The 27,971-nt window shown below is 28.9% G+C and overlaps 1 protein-coding gene across 9 annotated transcripts in view; it reads left to right on the top strand.

The window, feature by feature from the left end:
- The window catches only part of LOC106872134 (uncharacterized), a 108,131-nt gene extending 80,160 nt beyond the window's left edge, over positions 1–27,971 (top strand). For 8 of the 9 annotated variants that reach the window (XM_052965656.2, XM_089347925.1, XM_014919006.3 and 5 more), the window contains 2 exons: positions 2,708–2,769; positions 3,467–5,153. In XM_052965656.2, the coding sequence (XP_052821616.1) occupies positions 2,708–2,769; positions 3,467–3,949 (545 nt within the window). In that variant the 3' untranslated portion in view covers positions 3,950–5,153. Of the gene's footprint in view, positions 1–2,707; positions 2,770–3,466 lie in introns of all 9 variants that reach the window. The other variant, XM_089347924.1, reaches the window with a different exon arrangement.

Here is a 27,971-nt window from a genome sequence, read left to right on the forward strand (position 1 = left end):
ATTATGGTTTTCAAACTGCTTTGAAGAAATATTTGTTTATTCGGTGTTTTTAAGTATGTTAACAACTAGGTTTTTCTATTTCTACTTGGTTGATGTTTTCGAATATTGTATTAAAATAAGATATTCAGTAATCTATTTGGAGTTTAAAATAGCTGATAGAACAAATAAGAGCTGTAAAGGTAATGTAGCTGGGAGGTCAAAGTACAAGAGTATCAGCAGAAATTTATGTACTTCAACGATAAAGATAATTTTGATACTATGACAGGTGTCTTCCAACTGCAGCAACACATGATTCATGATTTCTTCTACATATCCATCCCTTCAATGTCATGGAAGCCCTGCAACGGTCATGAGTATTACCCTTCCTGATAAAGCATGAAGTAAATGTTATGTTACATTATGCTTTTGTAAAAGATGTCTAATTGCTAAGTCACCAATCAATTAATCTGTTGAAAGTGCAGTAGTACCTACTCTGACCAAGACACTTATCTTTCAACAGACAAGTCCATTTCACTGTGAGCAGGAATAGAGGATGGTTTCGCTCACCTCTGTAATCAATTGTAGCACGAGAAATGTTGAGTATTGTTTTACATATCTTGGTTCAATTCATAAAGAAGTTTTATCAGATATTTATTGAAGGATCAAATTTCAAGAGTTTTGAAAGAACAAAAAATATTGAGTTATAAATAGGTTATCTTGTAGATAAATTCATCACAAATTTACTAGCCATTTGGAATATTGCTTCTGTTTGAGTTTTATTAATGGCAGATATGTTATCATTCTCCTAAAAACAATCAGAAACCTATTTGTTCATCAACTTGGTATTTTTTTGTTTTTTCTTTTCTTTGATATGATAGTCTTTGAATATTTTTCTGCATTTGATTGTTGATGTCTCTATACATGCTGTCAAAATTCTCCAAGACCTTTCAACGAATGGCATAAAAAGAATCTTCTTTTCAGAACTATTTTTGTCAGTTATACAGCTGTACAAATTTTGAAAGAGGGTGAAATAAGATATAAAAGTATAAAATCAAAAAAAAAGAATATATATATATATATATATATTATGGACTCTCCCATTATTAGACAGTAGATAGAGGTTCCACAATATTTTGCTGAGCAAAAACACAGATTTGTTTATGGTGATCAAATGTTTGTGTCACACATTAGCTCACTCCCTCCCATCAAATCAACTTTGATCAAAATCATCACCGAGCAACATGAAATGAAGTATTTTGCTCAAGAACACAACACACCACCCAGTCCAGGAATCAAGATCATGATCTCATGATTGCAAGTGCAACACTCTAACCACTAGGCCATGTGCTTTCACTAAATATATGTATACATAAGCAAGTCTGCTCAATGAGGATAAAGTGACATCTTGGTGTGCTTCTTCTTGTTGCAACAACCCATGAATCCTGTTTCTTTCTTCTCACCAGTCTCAGAGCCTGTACAAGGGTCACAAGCACTCTTCTCTTTCTCCTCTCTGAAAACAGTAAAATAAAACTGTAGAAGTCTCTATATTATATGAACTTAACTGGAGCAGGCATGGCTGTGGTTAAGAAGTTTTTACTCCACTGTGCAGTACCTTAGGCAATGACATGTATATGCATTGGAAAATCCACAGAGTTGTTAAACTGTTGGATAGAATACCTTATGGTATTTGTTATCCCTCTCTGTTCCTTGAGTTCAAATCATCTTTGTTTTTCATCCTTTCAGGGTAGATTAAAAAAATTGTACCAAGTCAAGAGTGGTGGATTAGTAGAATTGTTAGAATGTTAACTGGGATGCCTTGCAACATCTGTGCTGGCTCTGTGCATTCTGAGTTTAATCCCATTCTGTCACCAAAAAGTTGACACTGACTTTCAACCAATAGATAGTATCAGCAATTCAAGAAACCAATAATGTTGTTACCTTAGTTTGATCTGAAGGTCAACTGCCACCACCGTGTGTGTGTCAGTTTGGAATGGCAAGAAATTGGTTCCTCAAATGGAAATACCTAGCAGTAGAGTGATTCATATTGATTCCTTCCTTTATGCTCAGTTAACTTTTGTCATTGTCATCACCTGATGTTAAGTAAACATATATCCAAATGTTTTAGCTAATTATACTGACCTCAACAGTTAAAGGCACTACTGTATACAGTCTGGTGACTAGAGCTAGTTAAAGAATAGACTTTTACCTCATCAAAATCCTTATATAAAAAAACTCAACATTTGGCAGAAATGCTTTGAGTTAATATCTTGGAATGTCATATTAAAAACATTATAAAACAAAAGGTGTGGAATAAAAATTTCCCTGTAAAAATTATTGAGTCCTGCTTTGCATAAATCTTGTTCTAATAGAATTTATTAAAAAAATTAAGTGCTATTTATGAATGTTAATCCAGTGAGAGGCAAGAGTCTTTTTTTTTAAACCCTTTAGTATTTGAATTATCATAATAGTTAATAAAAAAAAAAGGGTTAAATACTTCTGTTTCAGTTGCAAATGGTTAAATAATTTTAATACAGTTCTTGAGAATTATTTCAAAATTAATATGTATCCATGTTTATTTTCTTTTTAAACATTGCATTGTAAAATTTGAGAACATTTTTTTCATAAAAGTAGTTTCTTATAGTTTATCAAAAGTTATTGTAGGTAGGAGACATTTTAAACTTATATTTTAAGATCTCTTTTTACAATTCCTTATAATTGTTCTTTTCAGTCAACTCGTCCGCATCATGGGTTGTAAGTAACTGGTTGGTCCTCAGGAATCTCACTCCCCAGGTCAGTTTTTCTTTTATTTCTATACATTTATCAATAAGACTGTCAAAATGAAGTAAAAGTAAAATTTATTTAAATAATATGATCCTTACAAAGTATAAATCCTAATTTGATAGTTTATTTTTAGAGTTTGATCTCAAGTATATATTTTTGATAGCATCTGAATGTTTTCATATTAAGCTATATGCAGATTATTCTCTTAAAGGCAAATGGAGAAAACTTTAATAAAGTTTTGTTGTTTTAACTTCCCTAACCAATTATTTCAGGTTTTGAAAACCTGATGAAAAATGAATATTAAATGTATTAGAAAGTTTTATTATATTGCAATCTCTCTAGATCCTTCAATTTCTCTCAATGTTATGTTTGAAGGTAGTCCTACAGAAGCTTATAATATTTAACTAGCTATGTTAATGGAACTCCTTCTAGAAATTTACACAAATATGTGCTGTTTGAAATCAGTATAAATTTTTTTTCTAATAAAAATATAAAGTAAGATAATCTTGGCAACATTATAAAATATTGAAAATATATATATAACTTCTCTTCCAGTTAGTGAATATTCAGTTATTCATTTGCAGTGAAATGTTATTTTAACCTGATACAGTTTTGCAAGAGAAAATATTTTCATTTAATTTTTTTTTTATTAAATATTGCAACTATATTAATATTATTTATTTTTTTCTTTATTTTATTATTCCAGATTGATGGCTCTACTTTAAAAACTCTGTGCCAACAACATGGACCTCTGCAATTTTTCTACCTTAGCCTCAACCATGGCCAAGCCCTTGTACGTTATTCATCCAAAGATGAAGCAGTGAAGGCTCAAAAGGCTTTGAATACTTGTGTTCTTGGAAACACAACCATATTAGCTGAATTTGTTTCAGAACGCGAGGCTAACCACTTAGTGGAGCAAAGTTCAACTACTTCAGCAGCACCCCCATCCACTAGTCAATGGTCGCAGTCCTCTCAATCAGATTATCGGCCTCCACCCCCACCACAACCTGGTGCACCTCCACACTACAGCAGCCGCAACGAAAATCACTGGAACATGCCTGCTTCTGTTCAATTTGGAGGTTTTCCAGGGAACACTATGTGGAACAATAGCCTCTGGGGCGGAGTTGCAATGGATGACCATGGTTCTGCTCCTTTACTTGGCAATATTCTGGGGGGAGAATCTATGTGATTTTTTTTTTTTCTCCCTACCCTGTGAAAATTTTTATTCTTTTATTTTTCCTCCATCCAACTCACACCACACTATCTTCATTGTACTATATTTGTCTGTCTTGTCTCTCTATCACTTTGTCTCTGTCTGTGTCTCTCTCTGTGATCTCTAGTTTTTATTTCTTATTTATCTGACTCCTACCCAAATGGCTACACGTACATAAACATAACCCCTTGTCCTTTCACTTGTTATTTTAAAAACAAAAATAATGAAACAACTAAATCTCCTCTGTGAAACCAGATCTCGTAGCTTTCATGGCAACATATTCATTCATACTTTGTTCGTTTTTGTTTTTCTTTCTATATATTAAAAGAAAAAAAAACATTGTAAAAAAAAAAAGCAAAAAAAAAAAGATCTGATAACCATGCAGCATTATAGAGAATGAAATTTAATTTGAAAAGTCATTTAATTATATTATAAATTATGAATCGGGTGCAATCAGCTGTTGTATGAACTGTTTTTGAAGCAGAAGAAAAACAAATATACACACATATATATATATATATATACATATATATATACATATATATATATATATATATATATATATATATATATATTATAAACTTTCCCACCACCCCATTCCCCAAAAAAGTGACAGTTAAAGTTGACCAGAAATAGTCAAATTTTGTCATGTGATAATCTTTTGAAGTTATGCCTAGTTTTATTGTCCAATGCAATGGAGATATAACTAGTTCCTACAGCAGCAACAGCAGCTAGGAACTGCTGGCAGCAGAAAGCGGTGCTTGTTCAAAGCCGTATATAGACACAAATCCTATTGAGTGAAGAAATTACAAGATTAGAAAGAATGAGTGAGAATGAGAGAAATGATGTAGAGCTTATGCTTACTCTGATGGTGTTGATTCTTACCTTCATGCATATGTAATAAAACCAAGGTGGGTAAAAATAAAAACTTTAAAAAAAAAAAATTAGAAGAAAAATATAGAAAACAGCAACTATGTATGACTGAAAGATCTAGGAACTCTGTGTAATTGAAAGAATAAGGAAAGCATGTATGATTGAAAGAAGGAGGTATGTATGATTGAAAGAACAAGTATTGCTTCTTCAAAACAAACAAAAAAAAAAAAAGAGAGAAAACTAATTAATAATCTTGATATACAAAGTATATGGCCAATTTTTAATTTTTATGTTCTTGTGAAAAATATTTTTAGACTATATTGCCATCATAGATATTTTTTTCTTTTCGTCGTAATCTATTTTTTTTTCCACTCTTTTAAAATGTTACCAAAGGGTAAAAAAAAATTTTAACAGTAATTTTAATTGAGTTGAAACTTGATCAACAATTTACATTTTTTTTTTTAAGCACATACTAAATAAACAGTAAATATCTTTGAAGAATTTCCAAATATCAAACAATTCCAAATTATTGTTACATTTAAAACCAACAGACTAGAAGCTAGTTGTTTTGGTTTAGAATGTTTGCAATGACAGTCTTTAGAGTGGTGATACAGAAAATAGCTGATAATGAGAAAATGTTTTTCTTATTTTTTACTTTATTTTTTATTTATTTATTATCATTATTATTATTATTTATTGTTTTTTTTTTTTGTTTCCTTCTGAAATTTGACTACAATCTAAAAATATTTTGTCTGTGCCAAAATAATGTACGATTGGTTTGTGTTCTGTCACAAAGCATAACCATTTTTTCATACTACAAATGAGTTAATTTAGAGAGCAAAAAGATTTTTTGTAATTAAAATTAAGATAAATAAACATTTTTTTTTTCTGTAATTTTTAAATATATTTTTGTAAAAAATCACTGCTTAGAGCTTCTAATTGTAAGTTGTTGTGAGTTAACATCATGGTTCATTAAGTATTGTATATTTTCTAAGAAAGAAAACAAACACAAATCTAAAATCATGCACAATATAAGACTACTTGCATTAAAAAAAATCCTATTATAAAAAAAAAAACAAAAAAAAAATCTCATCAAACTAAATTTGCTGACCTAGCTATTGCTAATAGCTGCATTTGTTCCACTTGAGGAGAATTCCAGAGAATGTAACATTTAAATTCAACTGTTTGAAATATGCATCGAATGTGGGTGCAAAATCTTTGGTAGGGTACAAGAAAATTTCATAAATAATTAACCAGATCTCTGCATTTTTTAAAAATTATTATCATTATTATTATTATTATTATTATTATTATTATTTCTAATTATCAATCTGCCTCTTTTCAGCTGCTAAATTATAGAACTGAACAAGTTGCTTAATCCAAAACTTTCTAAAAGCAAACATGAGGATTGTTTACAGATTTTAAAAAAAGCTGAAAATGCTGTTAGTATTTTCTGAGGTAAGCTCTTCCATGATATATGTATATGTATGTGTTCGTGTGTATGTATATGTATGCATATGTGTGTATGTATATGTACATACACACCTGCACACACACAAATACATTTTGTGTCTGTGAGTGTATATATACATACATACACACACACACACACACACACACATACATATTATTCTGTACATTCTCCTCTGTGAATTTGCCAGTATTGATCAAATTTTTTTTTTTTTACTTTTTAAACCAATGTTTAAAAATTATCAAATGTGGTGTCTTTCTGTAGGGAGAGGGGGTTGGTAATGCTATTCACATTGCCATTCATAATTTCTATAAACCACCTAAACTCTGTTCTTATCTTCATTTGTCATTCTTATTTTTCTTACAACGATTATTTTAGTGAATCTACATGTTCTCTTATTCCTTTTCTTAATTTAAGTGTATGTTAGTTTGTATTAATAACAAGAAGTTATTATGTGAGAGTTAAATCATTTATTCATTTTGCAACAATGTGATGAAATATTCCTTTTAACTGTAAATGACTAAAGGCACAGGAATAAAACCAAACAAATTAAAGAAACAAAGCATGAGAGTTAAGCACATATAAATTGTATTAACTTTGACAAATTATTTGCATTTCATAATTACATAGACAGGGATTCCTCCCCTTAAAAAGATAACAAGTAAAAAAAATTTTTAAAAAAAACACTTTCATTTCAATTTACTTTTCAGCAATTTTAAAAATTAAAATTAATAATTTTGGGGTTGTTTAATTTTTGGCTTCAAAATATATTAAATATATTGAGTTTAAAAACAAAAATACAAGATGGAAGTAAAACTAAAATTGATATATAAATATTTATTTTTTTCATTTGATTTTTTATTTGAACATTTAAATTTTTAAATTGCTTTTCTTTTTTAATAATGGTGTGAAATTTGTTGCTAGCCTTCATTTTGTGATATTTTCTTTAATTTAAAAAGAAGGAAAAAGTTAAAACAACCTCCACCTTCCCTAAAATTAATAATAAACAAAAAGGCAGTCTTGACTTCTAAATAATTCAAGCTAACAGTTTTGATCAGTTATAAGATAAAAAAAGGAAGGAGTTTAAGAAAAACCAAAAGCATTGAAATACATTCTAGTAATAACAAACTGGAGAAAAAGTACTCAATACCAGAAGTAGAGTGTCAGTTTAATTTGATCAGCTGGAACAAGAAGTTTCAAGAAACATTATAGCTTGTTTCATCAGTCAGTCATTTTGAATCAAATTGGTTGGTTGATGAAACAAGCCACAGTGCTTATGGAAACTTCTGCTTTCAACTTTTTTGGTTTCAGTTGATTGAATACATACATATGTATGTATATGTGTGTGTGTATATATATATATATATATATATACACACACACACACACACTCACATGTATGTATGTGCAGTGTATATATATATATATAACCTGGTGTTGCCATCCGGTTTCACCAGTCCTCAGTCAAATCGTCCAACCCATGCTAGCATGGAAAGCAGACGTTAAACGATGATGATGATGATGATATAGATATATATATATATATATATATATATATATATATATATATATGGGAGAATATACAAAAAATAACAACAGACGAGGACAGGTGGTGTAAATAACAAAAGTATATATTATATATATATATATGCACACATCCATACTTATAAGTGGCATTTCATGATTTCAATTTTGATTTCTAACTAACTTTTTGGCCTTGTGTAACATTTGAAGATACATTATCAGAGTAAGCTAATTATGCTGCTGCCTTGACTTGAGTCTATTGGACTATTTTATACTTACACAAAAGATGATTGAACAAATCCATAAGTCATAGATATGTGTGAATATTTGTATGCATAAGATATATGTACACATATAAATATGTATATACATGTGTGTGTATATGTATGTATAGCATATATACATGCATCTTAGTACTTTTAAATTCTTAAAGAAAAAGAAATTAGGGACAAATGGTCATTCTCCTCCTTCATCATCAAAATATTTTAAATCAATTAATTTCATTCATTGTTAGTCATTGAAAAACTTCATCTTAAAATAGATTTGTAATTTAAAAGTGAGTAATTTTGATTATATAACTTATAACAATTTAAACAATGAACCAAGTAGCTGTAGAAAGGAAAACATTGCAAATTGATTGATTTTTAAATTACTGTATTTTAAAAGAAAAAAAATCTTTTTTTTTTCTTTTCTTTTAGAAGTAAAAAGAAAAAATTAAATATATTTAAACCATATTATTATTGTTATCATACTAGCTATAATGATAATAGTAATAATTATTATTATTATTAAAATAATGACTATATCATCATCTTTATGATTAACAAAAGCAAATTTTAAATGAAAAACCTATTTGAAACCAACTAAACAACGCAGTACCCTTTTCTGCTACGAAATGGCTTGTGGCAGCTTGATGAAAACAATACACAAAACACTCATAAAAACATAAATAACACTGCTGAGTCTGTTGAAATATTCCTCTCTCTCTTTACCATTTTTCCCCCCCTTTGCAGTCATTACTTTCTCTCTTTCTCTTCTCTCTCCCTCTATATCTCTTTTTATACGACAATCAATGTGAAAAGGCCTTGTTAACTTGCCAGTCGGGCTGTGTGTTGTATGTCGTATCTTTCCCAATAACAACCTATTATAATTAATAAAAAAGAAAAAGTATGTCATTTCTATATGTGTTTGTGAAATATAATCTACATGTATGTGTGTTGCAAAATGTCAGTGTGTCTGTCTGTGTACCCCAAATATACTGAATAGACCTTGCACCTGCTTAATTATGACTTGCTGTTAGAGAGGCAGATTTATCACCACAATATTAATAATAATTACTGCCACAGCTACTGCTAAAACTCAAAGCTGCCTCTTGTGGCTTGTTTTGTACAAACCTATTTAGATATTTTTATGTCTTGTCTCTGTCATTGACATGAGCACTTCTTTGTATATATGTGTTTGTGTGTGTGTGTGTGTGTGTGTGTATATATATATATATATATATATATATATATATATATATATATATGCACACACACACACATGCACACCTAGTTACACACATTGATATATAACGAAGTGTTTACAATATGCTATGACATAAATATGTATATATAAACACACACAGACAACCACCTTGAGTATATGTATGCATTTTAGCTTTTATGAATTAGTTCCAATTAATTTTTAAATCTGTTGTTTGTGAGTGATGGTAAATGTTTCCCCACTTCCATTTTTTTTTTTTTTTTTGTTTTTGTTTTTTTCTGGGTTGTGGATCAAATAATAAGGTATTTTGTGTAGCCATAGGAACTTGTGTATATTAACTTGACACATTCCAGTATTAGAAATGGCAGCTTTTCCTCAGGTCATATAGCACTTTCGTAGCAGTTGTAATAGATTGTTACAGTTTGGTGATTTTCATCCCTTCCTTTTTCTGTTTTTATGTGTATATAATTTTTAGATGTGGTAATCTTCTGAATAAGTTTTTCTTTTCTGGCTAAATAGAAGATATGAAAATTTTTGTAAAGGCAGAATACAAGCTTTAAAATGTCAACTGTTAAACCTAAATATTAAACAATCGTATTTACACCTCCATCCATCTTTTTCATCTCATATATATGTATATATGTATGTGTGTGTAAATATATATATCTGTGTATACATAGTATGTATATATGGTTTATCCCTTCCAGGAGTTTTTAATAGTGGTGGGCATTTAAAAACAAGTACATCCACCATCTGCTTCTGACAGCTAAACTATAGCTTGTACAAGTACCATATGAACAAGAGAAGATTCTCATCTCATCGTATTAGTAGCTATTCTGTTTTTCTCTCAAGGAATTAATCCATTCTAAGTACTAAAACACTTAGATTTGTCATTAGTTAATACTATTCTCCTATCAATATTCATTTACTTTTTAATACTAGTGTATATGCTTTTGAAAATTCTGTATCTCATTTCTGACTGTTTTCTGGAATTAGAACATTTTGTTTTTTAAAGTTTGTAATTTTTTTTTTAATTATTGTGGTCATTTTTATATTCCTTGCATTAGTTTGTAATTTTCAATTTATTTTAACTTAGTACATACACCGTCAGTGGTGCAGCCAGTGATCCTCAAACACTAATACACGTGTACTAATATTGCTATTGTGGTATATGTTTTGTTTTCTCTTTTATGTGTTCTTACATCTTTTTATTGTTATAAATGGAAAAACAATTGAGATCTTCCCAGTGAAGTAAAATTTCACCATTATTTAAAAAAAAAACAAAAAAAAAACACTAAAAAAAAGTACATTGTAAAATACATTTCATTCGGTGATTACTATCTTGGAAAGGAAAGCAAATTTCCTTTTCAGAATTTCTGCTCAGAAGTTTTTTTTTTTTTTTTTTTTTTTTTTTTTTTAAATCAAATTTTAAGTCTAATATAACTCAGTGTGTGCTTTGAGCTTAATCTGTTCATATACTTTCATTTCTTGATTTTATTTTTGTCTCTCCTCTTACATTACAAAGGTTTGAAATACCTTCAACTAGACTGGTGCTTTCTGTTAAATATCTAATTCCTATGAGGAATTTACCATCAAAGCCTCTTCACTTAATAGGTCTTATTTTACTACGCAATGACCATACTGCTGGCTTTCTGACATTTTACTTTAGTGGCCTTATTAAACCCATACTCTCATACATCCACACACGCATACAAACAGCATAGCAACAACTATTAAAAGTACAATAAACAAAGCATACTGTGTAGTTAAATTGTTGCCAAGAATTTTTCAACATTTGTTTCTTTCTAAGTTATATATTACGGGGGAAATGCTTTCCCTAGTACTTGCTCTGCTGTTTAAGTCCTTAATTATCTCATTGCAGCATAAAATTAATCTTGTATTTTCAGTGTAAAATAGCAGAAACAATTTTCTAAAGGTAGATGTTAGTATCATTACTCAAAATTTTGGAGGCCCAGTTAAGTTTCAATAGAATTGTTTATCGATTTTCAAGGAAACACAAATTACACGACTGTTTTAAGTTATTCCAGGATACTTTATTTAAATGAAAAGAAAGAAAAGGTGTTTATTCCATTTAGTGATGTGATTAATTTGACAAATATCTGAACTGTCCATAATGGTTCACTGATGTTCTGTGATGTCTTATGAATTTCTGCCAGCCAATCAAATATGAATCGACAAAAATGAAGCAAACCAACCAAAATATTATAAGGAAATGTATTTAAAATTTTAAAAAAAAAGTTATTGAAGTAGGTTTGGAGAAAGCACTGTTTAATATGTGACAAAAAAAAGTGTAAATTAAAAAGCTTCCAATTTTGCTAAACCATGAGACTGATTCCATATTCACCTCATTATGTTGACTTCTTAAATACTGGTAATATTCATTTTCATATAGATTCACCCATATGCAACTCATTTATATCTTAACAACTAGAATCTAAGAATTTATCGTTTGTGTATTGTAAAACTGTGATAATCTATGCTTTTTAAAAAGTTGAAATTATTTAAACTGCTTAATCTGGACTTTCTAGATATAAAAAAATATATATAATTTTTAAAAAAGCAAAAAAAAAATTTTTTTTTTTCTTTTCCACTCAAAAATATCTAAGAGGCATTTTGAATTGTAGCGAAATGTTTCATTTATAGGAAGTCTTAGTTCCAGTAATACATATCTCATTATTTTTATTCTTCTGTTTCAATTGGCTGTAACTAATTCTGCTAACAACTACAGCTTTTCTAAATTCATCTATTTTTCTTTATCATTGCCCTATGGATGATATTCTAAAAATTAAAAAAAAAAGAAAGTAAAAAGCCAAATTTTGGACAAATCATTGTCCCTCACTTTGAACCTTATGCATTTTGAAACATCATTCCTTTGAGTTATTGGTCAGTAACTGCAATGTCTTTTTTATCTTGTTTTTTTATCCTCTTCATTTCTTTCTTCCATTCCATCCTTTTATCTTCTATGAGTATTTCATTGGTTAAAGGAGAAAGAAAATTTGTCAACTGGCCCCTCATGTTCTTATTCTGCCTGTATGTCTTTTAAAATATTTTGATTAACAATAACAACAAATTCCTAAATATTGATAAAGAATATCTTTGCATTGGTGCTACTCTAAGGTTTCTTATACAGATCTTTTCCTCTTTTTACTTTATTATATTTTGGTTATAGGAACTCGTTATTTTTCATATTTTACGATTGTTTTGAGTTTTAAAGGGTCACAAACACACACACACACACACACACAATGGAAACAAAAATCTAAAATTCCTTGCCTTGAAAATTAGTCAGCAGCTCTCTTGTGCCTAGCAGTTGTGAAGTTACATTTCATTGCTGATCTCATTATATTGCTTTTACCTCTAACTGTATAGCCCTCTTTTACTATATCATCCAGTTAGGCTATCATCTTGGTTGTATGTTTTTTGTTTTGTTTTTACTTTAATTTTCTGTAGAGTTAACCTTTTGAAATACATTAAAGGTTGAAATTTATGTGTTAAAAATATTGTTGAAACATTTTTAATTTCTATTTTCTTACTCTCTAATTGATAAATAGAAAATTGTGTCTTCTTTCCTGCCTTTTCTTTTTTTTTTTTTTTTTTCTTGTATTTGTTAGGGAAGGGCTGGGTCTGCAGCTGTTCTGATCTTCATGAGGGAAGAATTACACAAATGTTCTAGTCTTTATATCCCAATCTTTTAAACTGCTCCCAATTATAATATGAATGAAAGCTGTTAAAAAATACAAAATTACTTCTCAGTATATTAATATACAATGTATGAATATCAGTGGTTTCATGACAGGTGTGTGAAGTTGGTAAGATACATCAAAAGACTCCTTTGGAGCATCAGTCATAATAGTGGCAATGGAAGGTTAATATATAGTGTTAGAATAATAAAATTCATTTTTCTATTTAATTTCCATTGCTTTAACATTGATATTCTATATAAGCCTATCTGAAATTGAATTAAATTGAATCATGTTTATTTAGGAAAAATTCTAAATCCTGCCATTATTCCACTATCAAATGACAGTTCTTAAAATGTTGAAATTTCAATCACTGCCCACTTTCTCTTCCACACAGTTTGGTTGTGGAATAAGAACTTTGCTCTGTTTATCCATTTATTCAGCTCAGAAGCTAGTAAGGATCTCAGCTGATGAACCAATAATACTTGCTGGTTTAATTTTTTTTTTTTTTTTGTTCAGAGCATTAAAACAACAAAAAAGTCTATGAAAAAAATTTTTTAAAGACATCAAGATCTACTTATTGTAGTTATTGCCAAACTATATTACAACTTCTTTCAAATCAAACTTAATTCTGGTTTGTTTATTTTCATTCAATAAATTAAATTTATCATTCAAACAATGCAAATAACTTTTACTGTAGATATATAAATACTCAAAATTTAAAATTAAATAAAAAGAAACAAAATCTGTTGTAAGCCTTCTAGTTTTAAAAATTATGCTCAAATTAAAAGTAAGACAGTCAGATTTTTTTAATTGCTACCAAAAGCCTATACTTTTCTCCTTTCATAAAAAACAAAAAACAAAAAAAAATGTTGCCAATGTTCAAATATAAAACATGTAATAAGAGAGCTGTTGCTATAAACCCACAATGTTACTATCAGTTTAAGAAGTTTAATATTTTCAAAATTATTAATTGAACACTTTCATTCATTTGATAAGATTAGACATTAGTGACTCAGAATAAGATAACTGGACAGAATGTCTTTCAGTATTTAGTTTCATCCTTCTGTATTTGGAATTCAAATCATGCTGGGATCAACTTTACTTTTATTTCTCCAAGAGTGATTAAAATAAGTACCAATCATGTACTGTGGTTGACTTAATTTACCATATTCCTTCCCTGCAAGATTGTGGTCTACTACAAATGTAAAACGTCATTAGCTTTATAAAGTTGGCAAAATTCTAAGCTCATTTTAAAAATTAGTTGGAATTTCATCTTTTTCCCTCACATTTTGTATTTTAGTTTTTCACTGAAACTTGACAATCGACTACTGATTTGTAATTATGACTATCCTTTGGATCCAAACCATTGTTCATCTTTGTATAGCATTCTTTAATTCATTTTCTACACATTTTTTATTCTCTTCTTGCCTCACACTTGTCATAATGCTCTCTTTTTCTCTTTCTCATATGATGCTATTGACTTCCTCCCATATATTTTCCTACCTTTGTAAGTTAGCAGATATTACTGTTGAGAAAACCTCACTAATTACTTAGTTTTATTTCTATCATTTCTTCAATACTTGTGTGATTAAACGTCGCTTATTTTTGTAAAATCACATTTGGAATTAGAAAACATTTCATTGGAAATGCATTAAAAGTTGATTGTCTTATGTCACAGTATGGGATTATTTCTCTCATACAGAGCTTCAAACATTGATCCTTTCAAAGTCCCTAAAAAATCTGATCTGACCAAAAATATATCCATACTTGAGATGACATAGACATACATGTATTTATTTCATAGGTTCAAATTGGGAACATTGAATGCATTTATTCCTGTTACTAGGTTTAAATGCTGGTCCAGACTACGGTAATAAATATACTGCTCAAAGAATATGTGAATATTAGACAAAAAGAAAGGTATCAGACATGTGCTCCTGATTAAAAGTTGTTTTCATTGATCTCTTTGTCATTTTGTAGTTTTATCAACGACATACTGCTAGAGGTATTATGAAAGATGCTGTTCAGTTATATGTTAAGACGGTTCATAAGTTAGAATATTGATGAACTTCAAATATAAGCTGGAGTTGTGCAATCATTCTGCCTTCTCTCTCTCCATTGTCTTTCAAGGACCATAGCTTCCTTACTTCTTATTTCTGTCAAAATAAAGCCCTCATAGATACTGTGATAGAAAGTTATTAATTATTTTTACCAATTTCAATCAACTTACTTTCTGTTCTTGGGTTTTCTTATTACTGTTATTGTTATTATTATGAGTACTTTCACGAGGGTGGTGTGAGGACTAAGACAGTAAGGCATTGGGCTAAATGCTTTGCAGCATAAAGTTTTGCCCCTTTTGGATCTGAATTCAAATCCCACCGGGGTCAACTTTGCCTTTCATCCTTCTTAGGTTGATAAAATAAGTACTAGTTATATTCTGGATCAATTCAGCCAACTGTATATCTCCCTTAAAAATTTGGCTGTGTGCCAAATCAAAAGAAATCAATTATATAGTATCACCAATATCAATAACATTTCTTTTTAATGGATTACTGGATTTTTGTTGGTAATTTGAGAAATTTTTACAAAGAGAAAACTAGTCTGCTTATCTAATATCTTTTCCAGTTCTGCCTTACTCTTATTTAAATAACAAGCTAAATATACTTGGATATTTAATTATTTATATTGGTTTCTTTTCTCTTTTCTTTTTTTGTTTTTTGTTTTTTGTTTTGGTGCTTTATTTATAGCTGATTTCATATTAAGTTTACTTAGAAACATTAGGCTCTTAATCATGAAGAAGCAAGGCATGTGAAAGAAATGTCAAATTTCTTGATTGGAAAACATATCTAAAGGAAGAGGAGGAGAAAATCTTTTTCAAGTGAAGAGTAATATTTTTAAAAGTCATATATTTCAAACGAAAAAATATATACGTATATCTATATAATATATCTTATAAAGATTTGTAAAAAGATGTTTCTTTATCTTTTTTTTTTCTTTTAAGCTGTCCCATCTGAAAAAAAAAAAAAATTAATATAAAAATTGCTGTGACTTATTCCCATTATCATTTGTCATTTAGTCACAGCTAACAGTTCTTTGCTGTGATAAACATTCTTAAATCTTTTGATGCTTCTGCTAGGGTGTCTTTGAACATGTTGACAAAGAATGAACAAAATTAGAATCAGTTAGAGGAGAATGTTTGAAAATTGGCTTTTGTTTCAAACAATCTCAGATTTTAAACATAGGGCATCATTCCATCAGCCAGGGTATAAAATAGAAGATTTATTGAACAACTGACTCTTATTTAGGCATACTAAGCATTGTTCTTTCATGTTAGTAAGAACAGTATTTTAGATGATACTAAAAATTTTACATGGTCAGCATGTAATTTCCCTTTATGCAGGCAAAACATATTATCAAATATAAGTTGTTGTTTTTTTTTGTCATTATTATTTTTAACAATATATGTTACAAATTTCCATCCAGTGTAGCATCAAGTTATTTACTTTATATTCTTTTTCTAAAAATTATTTGCCATCTTCATTACTTCCTTTCTTTATAATTACCCCCTACCTTACTCCCCTCCCCCCCAAAAAAGAAAGAAAGAAAAAAACTCAAAATTTATTTCTTTTGTTAGCCTTTATTAAAATTTTGCTGGAATGACATGTACAAAACATTGATATTTATATACCATTCTGGCTGCACCACTGCTATGAGGAATCTAATATGACCATTATTTCTCCACCCTGTTTATCTTCGACCTCTTCTTTAAAAAAAAAAAATTAAAACAAAAAAGCATTTCCTGCCTTGCTTACATGGAATAATGTGAAGCCTACTTTCTTCCAACGGCAACGCCACCACTCCTCAACCCCACCACACCTGCAATACCAACGACAATAATAATAGCAGTCCCGTTGCTCATTTAAAAGTGAAAGTGCTTTAAATACTGTAATTGAATTTTAAAAAGAAAAATATTGGATGCATTTGAGTATGTGTATATGTTTATGTATCTATATGTAATACAGACATAGACACACATTTCCTTGAATGTGGCTATGAAATATAAATATGCCAATTAGAGATTAGGTAGTTTGAAGAAAAAACCTGATTTGATCATTTCTGCTGTTTTTACTACATATTAAAATTCCCTATTGTTGTAGGAAATACTACTAGCCTTTGATTTTATTACAAACAAGAATGACTTTGGAGTAAGATTTTGGTTCAGAGAATTATTATAGAGTCAGTTATTTGGAGCTTACTGAAGAATGAAAGACAAAAGTTAGCAAGTTCAGATTGCTCAATCTGACTTTGTCTTCAAAATCTCGTACACTTCATATTGTACTAGTTCCACTGTTCTCTATCACTGTTATAATTGTTCCAAAACAAAGTATGTTCTATTTTAATCGTTTTAATTTTTAACTGTTTGGTTTCACTGAACTTCTTAATATATGTAGTTAAGTTTTAATTCTTTTTTTTTTTTTCTCCTTCAAACTTATGTTTGAACAAGAAAAATACATAGAAAAGAACTCTATCAAAAAAACAAAAGATATAATCTTATACATATGCAAACTCATACACATTGTCGCTGTTTGTTGTTTTGTATGATTATTATTGTGCCAAAAGCAAAAATTCTTGGCCAAGCAAAACTTGTCTAATTACAACAATTGATAGCAGTTATTTCTATGACTATATATTGAAACAAATTATTTAAAAATATATAATGGAAACAATGAAAATGATATTTACTGCAAAAAAAAAAGAAAATACTAAAAAAATCATTTCAAACAATTAAAATGATCAGTTTCACAACTCGTTCCCTCCTTAACTTGTTGCACTGCCATAAAGGGGTATGTGAGCAGCCATAACTATATTCAAAACTTCTGGATTGGGATAGACTTCTGCCCCTACTAGTCTAACGAAAAAAAAAAAGGCCAAACCATAATGAACATCTTGCAAAAATAAAGACAAAATTAAACCTATTACCTGGATGGTTGGATGGATATGTAGTTATTGAAAGCAAAATACTTGTTACTAAACATATCTGGTTTTGGTGTGTGTGTGTGTTTTGTTTGTAATTTTCTTTAGAAATTATATGAAACATTAATTAGTATTTAGGCTTATATTTCATTACATCACATACTACATACAGTTTGGCAAGTGTCGTATTTAAACTACTCAGTATTTATAATACCTGTTTTTCAAAAGCGTTTTCTGTTACAAATTGTTTCTGCTTATGCTGCGTTTACTCCAGTTCTGTTCTTTGTATATTTTTTTCTTAATTTATTATATGTTTTTGTGTATACATACATATGACTGTGGTTTTCTATTTGTGTGTGTGTATGTGTGCATGTGCTATTAAAATATACCTTCTAGAACCTTCCCCTCCCCTACTTTAAATTCAGTAGAATGGGGGACATTTATTAGATTATGGTTCAGTTGTATATTAATAGATTATAAAGAAAGTTTTGATGTCAAACAGTTTAAGTTTTAATATCTAATGGAGGTTTTAATTAACCTATTTTAAATGTGAGTATATGAACAGTATTATAGCACATATCATTTTGAAACTTTCTGTATCTTCTAGTTTAGAAAGACAGTAATATTCAGTAATAATGCATCTATATATACACATATATGTATGTATGTATAGATAGATAGATATCTTGTCTTTCTTGTATTATTAAGTCTAGATAATTTGATATAATCTTCAAACTACTATCATATGAATCTTTTTCAAATATAATTCAAATCACATCCAGATGTTCAAATGCTATAGACTGTAAGCATTCAAAGCTTCCCACTGCGGTACATTTGTTTATATGCCTTTAAATATGAGGTATTGTTCTGGACTTTAAGAAAGCTGTGACAGTATTTCATAGTACATCTTGGTGAATCTTGAATCCAGCTCTTGTGTATGCTTCACATATACATGTTTATCTTCTTTTACTTTGTTTTGTATAAATATTTCTTATGATGATAACAACATCTATTTGTATTAATAATGGGTTCATCAGCCGAAAATTATGTGAAGCAAGAGTATAAATTTAACTTAATATCTGAACATTCTGGTGGTTGCTTTTTTTATAAATAATACTTGCATAAATAAGCAGGCAAGATAATAATGTTCAGTTAAATCTTATTATAAAGGCTAAACAACCAGTAGTAACACAATGACTTTGTGATCCTTTTGTTTAATTTGCTACTCATATGTATTTGCTAATCTGATATCCATTGACATATCTTTCATTTTTTTAACTAAATTAGTGAATAAAATTACTAAGAACAAGAAAATAATTGAATGTAGGATTTTGTATTCTAAAGAAGAATACTGTGTAGGAGAATAAAAATAAAATGTATTACATCTTTTTGGTTCATATATTGAAGATTGAAATTAAAACTCTACATCTGGTATAGGTTCTCTACAAATAATTTCTTGCTGTCTTTCACCTCCTTCTCCCTGTTTCTGTTTTCTTTTTTGGAGTAAGTTCCAGTACTACTAAGCTTGTCAACTCCACTCCAAATTTTAATTCTGTTGACACTGTCATGCTATCCCAAGTATTTCAAAGTAACATATCTTGAAATATCTGAGTGCTGGGAAGTATTTTCATCTTTTCCCTCTCAACAATAATATTTAATCAGATTACTCAAATCTAAAATACTTCAAACTTGTGAACAGAAATCTTAACAATTAACTGAATTACTTCAAGGTACTGATCTAGTCAACGCATATATTTTGATTACTGACTTGAGTGATTAAGATAATCTTCATTTGAGGCAATGATAATAATTAAATTTGTATTAAGCCCATCTTTTACACATATTGCTCTAGTTGGGGAATTACTTTTATTGACTAGATTTCTTCAACATCACTGGGTGTGAAAAGAAATAATTATTTTGAACCTATAAGGTATATTTTGCTTTTAATTCTTTATATATATATATATATATATATATATATATATATATATATATATATGTATGTATTGTCTATTTGAAATAAATGATCCTTCTTGTCCTTGAATATTTAGTTACTCGTTTAGTTATTTAGCCCACACCATTATTTTATTAGCATGTGCATTCAGGAAAATGAAAGACAATTGCATACATCTTGACTTAAAAACATGTTTCTTTTTTTTTTTTTTTCTTTGTATTTTATATTCTCCTACCTCAATGACATAGACTGATTGTCCCTACATAAAAAGTTTGGAAATTTAACATGGAACTGTTTTGTATGGAGCTGTTTTCTCTTAGTTGGGAGATTTATGTAAAGTTGATAGGCTGGAAGAAAATATAAATTAACAAAATACTCTAAAAAAAAAAATCAATTAAAAATATTCTGTAAATGATGGTGAATTGTTACTAAATCCTTCCAAAATTGAATATATCTTTTTTTTTTTTTTCCTTCTTTTTAAAGTTGAAATTGTCCATTGTATGCGTGTGTATTTATAGATGTTACAGGCGTGTATAAGTGGTATGGTTTTGTTAGTTATCACTTTGAATATTGATTTCTAAGCACAAGCCTTATGAAAACATAAAATGCAAATTAGATGATTTTAAAAATGCACTTCCTATTGTGTGTTTTTATAGCATTTTTGTGATGATTCAGATACTCTTTTTGCCGGATGATGCTCTTCAACTTGAAAGTTGTTGTGGGTGTTCTTTCAAAGACATTTTTGACTCCAATTCATATGAAAGTATGCTTTTAGCAGTGTATTTCTGTTTGGTTGTTTCTTTTGATAAGTGAATTTTTATGGAGATTGTTCCTTATATTTTTTCAAGAAATGAGATTTGCTCCAAGGCAGTAATAAAAACTGTATCAATGTCAACAATTTATAATTTACTATTACAATCTGAGCTAGCTGGTTTAATTTGTATTGAAAAGAAGCATCTTTTTCTTACTATAAATATCCCTTAGATGTTTTTATTTTGTTGCATTTTTTAATTCAGTTAGAAAACAAAATGTTTTTTACTGTTTTGAATCTAATGAAAATACTAAGTTTAAAAACTTGAAAAAATTCATAAGTAAATTAAGCTCATTAAGATCCTTTGTAGTCAGTTGCTGTGGATTTTTATCATTTTTTAAAATCATTATATAATTTTTTCTACCTTCTTATTAGTGTATCAGATATTGTTTATTAGTTTGCTTCTGAACACTTCTTTCCTAATTTTTTTCATTTTTTCCCTCTAACATATTGTTCGTAAACCTTAAATTTGAATACTATAACAAAGATCAAAAGTAAACTTTGATTAGCTTTTTTAGCTGCACCATTCTGTCTTTATAACGGGATATGCTGTTCTAAAATATGTGATGACATTGAACATGTAGCTCTTGTTTTAAAGACAGTGAGGAATTCATTGTAGATTTGACTATTAAATCAGTTAGTGTCTATACAGGAACTCCTTGTTTATTCCAGGGTAATTATTCCATAATTTAGCTAAATATAATCATGTCTGCAAATCATCTTGCATATGTGACAGTCAATTTATTTTAAGTGTCTGTACCTATTTCCTCTTCACTCTAACTTCCTATCTGAAAGAGCTTTATAAAATAAGTATTAAAATAGTTTACAGATTTATTTCAAAACCCTGTAGCTAAATATTACACATTCCATTTTTGCTATTAATGTTTGTGTTCTCGTTCAATATATATTTCCTTATTATCTTTAATCTCAAGTTTGCTGAAATTCTTAATATAGAAAAATTTCCAGATTCCTAAAATCTATCAGTATAAGAAATTATTTTGTTTCAAATTATTATTTAAAGAAGTAAATTATTCATTTTTTTTTTCTAATTTTTTTTTGCAACCTCGTAAATGATATACACTTGTACCATTTACTTTTTCCAAATGTTTTTTATAATGTTTTTTTTTTTCTGTTGAGGTTTATATGAAACTTAAACAGTTTTTAAACTGTTGAACGACTTGTAAGATGAACCTGCCAATATGTGTATTTAAACAGCAGTATATCCTAGTCCATGCTAACATTAAGAATGCAATTAACCAAGAAAATTGTAAATTCTGTGATGTATTAAAGAAACAGCAGTAGATTTACATTTTTGTGGCTTGTCATTGTGAACATAAAGTGGATCGCAAGATATTTTTGTATTTTAACAATAGTTAGTGTCTCCATCATACAGCTTATTCTTTCATGGAATTTCCAAATTTGATTAGTAATCAATGGAGCTTGTTCTCATGTTCTTTTTTTATTTTTCATTTTATGTTCTTGTTTATTATTTTCTAATCTTTTATTTGTTATTGCTTTTGTGTCTTGCGCTGAATACACTGATGCCTTTCTTAAGGAAACAACCTTCTTACCAAATTCTTGCCGTCTTTACTGAGAGAAAAAAAAATAGTTATTAACTTTAATAAAAATAGAAGATAATAATGAACAATAAACATATTTGCACAAGAAACCATTCCATATTTATCAACTGACCATTCTGCTTCTTGGTATTCTTTGCTTAAAGCAATGTTTATTTCTCTAATTAACCAGAAGTTAAAAAAATAGTTTTGTGTGAGCCTAGCTTCTGGATACTTATGAAACGAACTAGCTACTACCAGTTTTAAAAATAACTCAATTCATCTTTAAATTAGTTTTGTTCTTTCAAGCTACTTAGCCAAAAGATCACCATCATAATACTGAAGGTTGGTGAATATCAGTAGCACTTTTGAAATACTAAAATATTTAGATATCTCCAAACTATATAATATAAAGAAAGCAAGAAAAAAAAATCTAATGTTCTATTTGAAGGTGCCCCACTCCCTCCTCTGCATTCTTTGTGAATATTTGAATATCCAGAACCATATGGTGCTGTGAATCTCAGGGATACTCTGAACAGCAAGAAGGCAGAATGTACTGGTATTATATAAATCACTTGTTGAAGAACATCATCATTATTTGTAATCAAAGTACTTACACATACCAATCCTATTCTATGGTACAAATACATGTTTCTGTGTACATTTGAATCTAAATAAACTTTTGACAAATAGATGGTTTTAACATTAGAAAAAAGCTTTACCTCTGCAAATTACTAAAAACAAAAAAAAAACAAAAAAAATTCATAGTGCCCTTCATGGTGCTAATACCATCTAAACATTTCTCTCCCTTCTAATTCCTCTCCCTCCGGCACTTCCCTCCATTTAACCTGTTCACATATACTACCAATGCTGCTGGTGCATATAGAAGGGAGATGCAGAGCATTTTAATGTTCTTTCACAAAATGTGTATCTTATAGAACTGCTGAGGAAATACTGTGAACTGTAATAGAAACCTGTCTTGTGAATTCTCCTCACACAATAGATGCACACGGGTAAAATTACAAAATGTCTGTACCAAGCATGCTTATATGTATGCATGTGTGTCAGCTACAATCAATCACTCTCTAGACCTTTTTTGTCTTTTGCAATCAATTGGTTTAATAAAAATGTATAAAAAAAAAGAGAGAAAGAAGAGGTAAAAAAAAATTATTGGACTATGTCACTAGTTATGGGTATACATTTGTAGCCTATTAAGTCTTTGCCTATAAACATTTCTTAACTCAGCACCATTTTTTCTATTCATTATTCGTAGCTAGTTGACACTCCTGGAATGATGTTTTTTAATGTATCAAATTGTGAGTTATTGAAAATTGAATGACTGTTAGCTTTACTGAGTAAGGAAAAAAAAAGAATATGTTAATACATTTTAGTGCATTAAACTGAGGATAATAATCATCTCCTCTTGCTGGCATCCTAGTTGCTCTTAGTTCTAAAGTGATATTTTGATATTTCTATGTGTAACAATCTAAGTAAATTTGTGTGTGTGTGTATATACGTATGTAAGTATATATATATATATATATATATATATATATATATATATGCTTATATACAAAAATGTCTATATGTATACATATACACAAATATGTATGTTTACAAATATACATCTATGCATATGTATATATGTTAACATATATACATGTGTGTATGTATATATATATATATATATATATATATATTACATACGTACACATACACACCACATACATACAAACACACAAACACAAGTTTGTTGCTATATATTTGGTCATTACCTGTGGTTGACCTTTTGGAAATGTATAGAATTATCCTGAATCAAGCTATGATTGTTTTTAAAAATATCTTATATTTTATGTCTCACATATACACACAGGTGCATACTCACATAAATATTTCATGTTTTGGTTTAATAACTATAATTTTATCATATCGACTCGTGACCATTTTCATAGATTTCCAAGCTATTTCCACACTACCAGACTCCCCTTGTATATAAACAAAAGGGAAGAAAGCCTTGTTAATATGTCTTGAAATTTTGGAGCCATAACTACAAATATGTTGTTAATTGTTGTCTTGTTTAACTAGTTATAGAATGCTATTGGTTTGAATAATTTCAATATTGGTAAAAGTTTTGTGCAAAAATATATATATATATATATATATATATATATATACATATATATATATAACAATGATAATAATAAACTAACTGTAACTCTTCAGCTAAACTAGCTAAATTGCTAACAGCTGGAAGAATTTCTCTTGTCTAAGGATGAGAATATTTAAAATTAATTTTCAATTCTTTCTTCTCTTTCCCTTACTGCTCCAATGTCACCTCCAGCCTGACCCATCTTGTTATGTTTTTATCTAGTCAAAACCATCTTGCCTGCTAATATGAATCCATATTAATGAATTCCTGTTCCTCTCCACAGTTGTTAGTTCCAAATACAACTTCTTTGCTTTAAGTAAAAAAAAAAAAAACTGAAAATCCTGTCCACCTCTAGATTAACTCGATTAAGCATTCCTCTTGTGATCTTTGGTCATTTCAATTGTGTGTATGTGTGTATATATATGTGCATGTGTATATATATATATGTGTGTGTGTATATACACACACACACACACATATATATTTAGCACACAAACATGCATGCACACATAATAAACCCCATGAACAATTGATTTAATTGGGGGTAGAAACTTATCAGTAGGATGCTAGTGGAACATATTATGCAAGCACACTCTAAATTGCGAAAACAAACTATAAACTCTGGAAAACAAATCCTACGGTAGAGAAAATGACTGTTCTGTTCAGGTTTTTAATATTGGTTGGGGATACTAGTCACTGATATCATTGATCCCGATGTGATTGCTTATGATTAGGAAAAGCAAAAAAAAAAAAAATGACAAATAAAACAAAAGAAAAATTAAAAACAAAAAATATCAACCGAAGATGTCTTAATGAAACTACTGGATATACAACTTTACCTGCTATATATGTGCATTCCTGCACATCTGTATGTCACAGACTCTGTTTTTGTTGATGAAGCTATTTGATGCATTTTATATCAAGTGATGTAGTGAATGCAAGGCTGCTGGTTTAAATATTTGCTTGTGCTTCCAAAAGCATTAATGAATCTACTTGACCAGCCACATACTTAAAGAGGTTATACAGAAATTTTATACTATCCTTCAACTTGCATAATGAAACGAAAAACAAATGTGCCCACAAAAGAGAAAGCTTGTCTATTTACTGTAAAATTGTCTATCAACTGCCCTACTATGTTACTCCATGGCTGCTTCTTCTATTCACATAGTAGATTCCAAACTACCTGCTATTAATTTGGGCTCATTTTGGTAATACCTCTTTATAGCCTTCTGGGAATGGGGATATGAAAACGTTAAGAGAATATTAAGCAGTGTAATTAATTAGCAAGCTATTAATTTGGTTGTCATTCACAAGAAGTTTATGTGTATACATGTGTGCTATATGAAATTGCTGCACATACACAAACATATAGAAATACATCAACACTTAAACAGATTCATATACATAGTTATGTATGTGCGTATGGTTTTATATATATATATAATTTCCATGCATGCCTGCATCCACACATATGTCTACATATAAACACATATATATCACTACATTCATATAGTGAAAATAATCTTAATTAAGCTGGCACTGCTTAAATGCAGGTAGCATCAGTTTATTATTATTTTTATTTATAGACTAGTATTACTTCTGCAAGATGAAAAGAAGCAAAAATTCCCAAATGTTTATCAACTTGGAAAAGAAGTTCTAGTCTAGTCTTTTATTTATTTTTTAATAATAAGAAGGAAGAGGAGGGAGCTTTATTGAATTTCACAATTCCTGCCATGCTTTGGGTGATAGAGTATATACTAAAAATTATTTTTTGTTTTACTATTCTACCAATGTTCCTGTTAGTTAACCAATTGAGATAACTATCTGCTGATGATATTGGGCTGCACTTTTTTCTTCTTTTTTTTTTTTTTTTTTTTTTTTTTTTTTTTACATTTCCTTTGTAATTTATTCAAAAATTTTATTTGTAATTTTTTTCTTTCAAGCATCTCTTGTAAATCCCCTTCGCTCTCTTATTACACATACAGCATCGTATAGACATATGTACTAGCACACGCGCTCACACACACACACACACACGCATGCACGAAGTTAAATTTGTTATGCTACTCAGGATAAAAAAAAAAAGTACCACTCATTGTTATGTAAAAACAAAATCTGCCCCGCTTATCAATATTTTATTTGGTTTTCTTTTTTCAATTTGTTTTCTTGTTTATTATTAAAAAAAAATTTTTCCTCTTTTTATGTTTGTTTCCTTTTACTGTATTTTCTTCCTTTTTTTTTTTGTTGTTTTAATCCTTTTAATTATTAATCAAGCATGGCACTATTCTGCATCTATTTTGCTGGCTCTTTCCTTTTCTTTTGGTGGTTCTGTTTTCAAAATACAACTGCAAAAGAAGAAATCCAGCATGGATCCATGCATCTACAGATAAATCAACTGCTGTGCTAAATTATAAGCTAAGTTTTTTTTGTTTTTGTTTTTTTTTTTATGCATATGAAATAGGAGCATTATTATCATCATTTTTTTTTTTTAATCTTATCTGGGGGAAGCTATTCAAACAACACTACCAATCTTTTTCTCTCACTCTCTCTCTCTTTTATAAATAAAATTTATCAAGAAATGGTGCAAAACAAAGATGTCAGGAAGAAAACTAAAAATCGATGAACAAACATGAAATCTAGAGGGATTTTATGTATTACGAAAGACAAAGAAATTAATGAAACAAAAGAGCCAGTCAACGAAGTTTTCTTCATTATCATTTATAAACTCACGGGAAAACTATTTTAATATTTTTTTTTATCTTGTCCATAACTGGTTTTGGGACCTTAATTTTGTGTTGAGGGACAGGTCAGTGTATATAACTTCTGCTTTCTAGATAAATTGTTAATGTTTTGATTCTAATGCTAAATAATATAGAGTGAATCACCTTGTCTTCTTGTGGTCAAAACACACAGTTAAAGAATTTCTTTAATCAATTGACCTTCATTTGTATTATTATTTTTATCCTTATTAATATTATGGTTAATATTATTTATTTATTTTTAAAAATCATTTGGTCAGTGATTCTAAGATTATATAATTAAATAATGTGATGCCTGCTTGTTTTACTGGAAAATAACTAACATTATACGAGCATTATAAAAATGTCATTCATAATTTTTATTTATTTATTTTCAATTATTTTATAAATCAAAATTTCAATATAGTTATCCTGTCTTAAAAATAAATATTGAATGAACTACCAGATCTTAGTAAGTAATATTTGGTTGGTCATTCCAACATTAGGTATTAAAAAAAAAGTAAAAATATTTTAAAAAATAAAATTTAAAAAAAAAAAGAAAAACAAAACCCAACAAAAAAAAATAACAACAAAAGAAAGGCTGCTCAGCTTTTAGGACTTATAATTGGAAGTTAGTTGGATGTTTCTTGCCTTTCTGAAGATGGTTGTGAAAATGGCTTACTACATCTATGTGCTCTAGTACTACACTACTTTGTTGACTTTTTATTAAAAAAAAAAAAAAATCCCAAAAAAAAATAA

Source organism: Octopus bimaculoides, chromosome 2 (assembly GCF_046866305.1).
Source record: "Octopus bimaculoides isolate indiv1 chromosome 2, ASM4686630v1, whole genome shotgun sequence".
Taxonomy (NCBI): domain Eukaryota; kingdom Metazoa; phylum Mollusca; class Cephalopoda; order Octopoda; family Octopodidae; genus Octopus; species Octopus bimaculoides.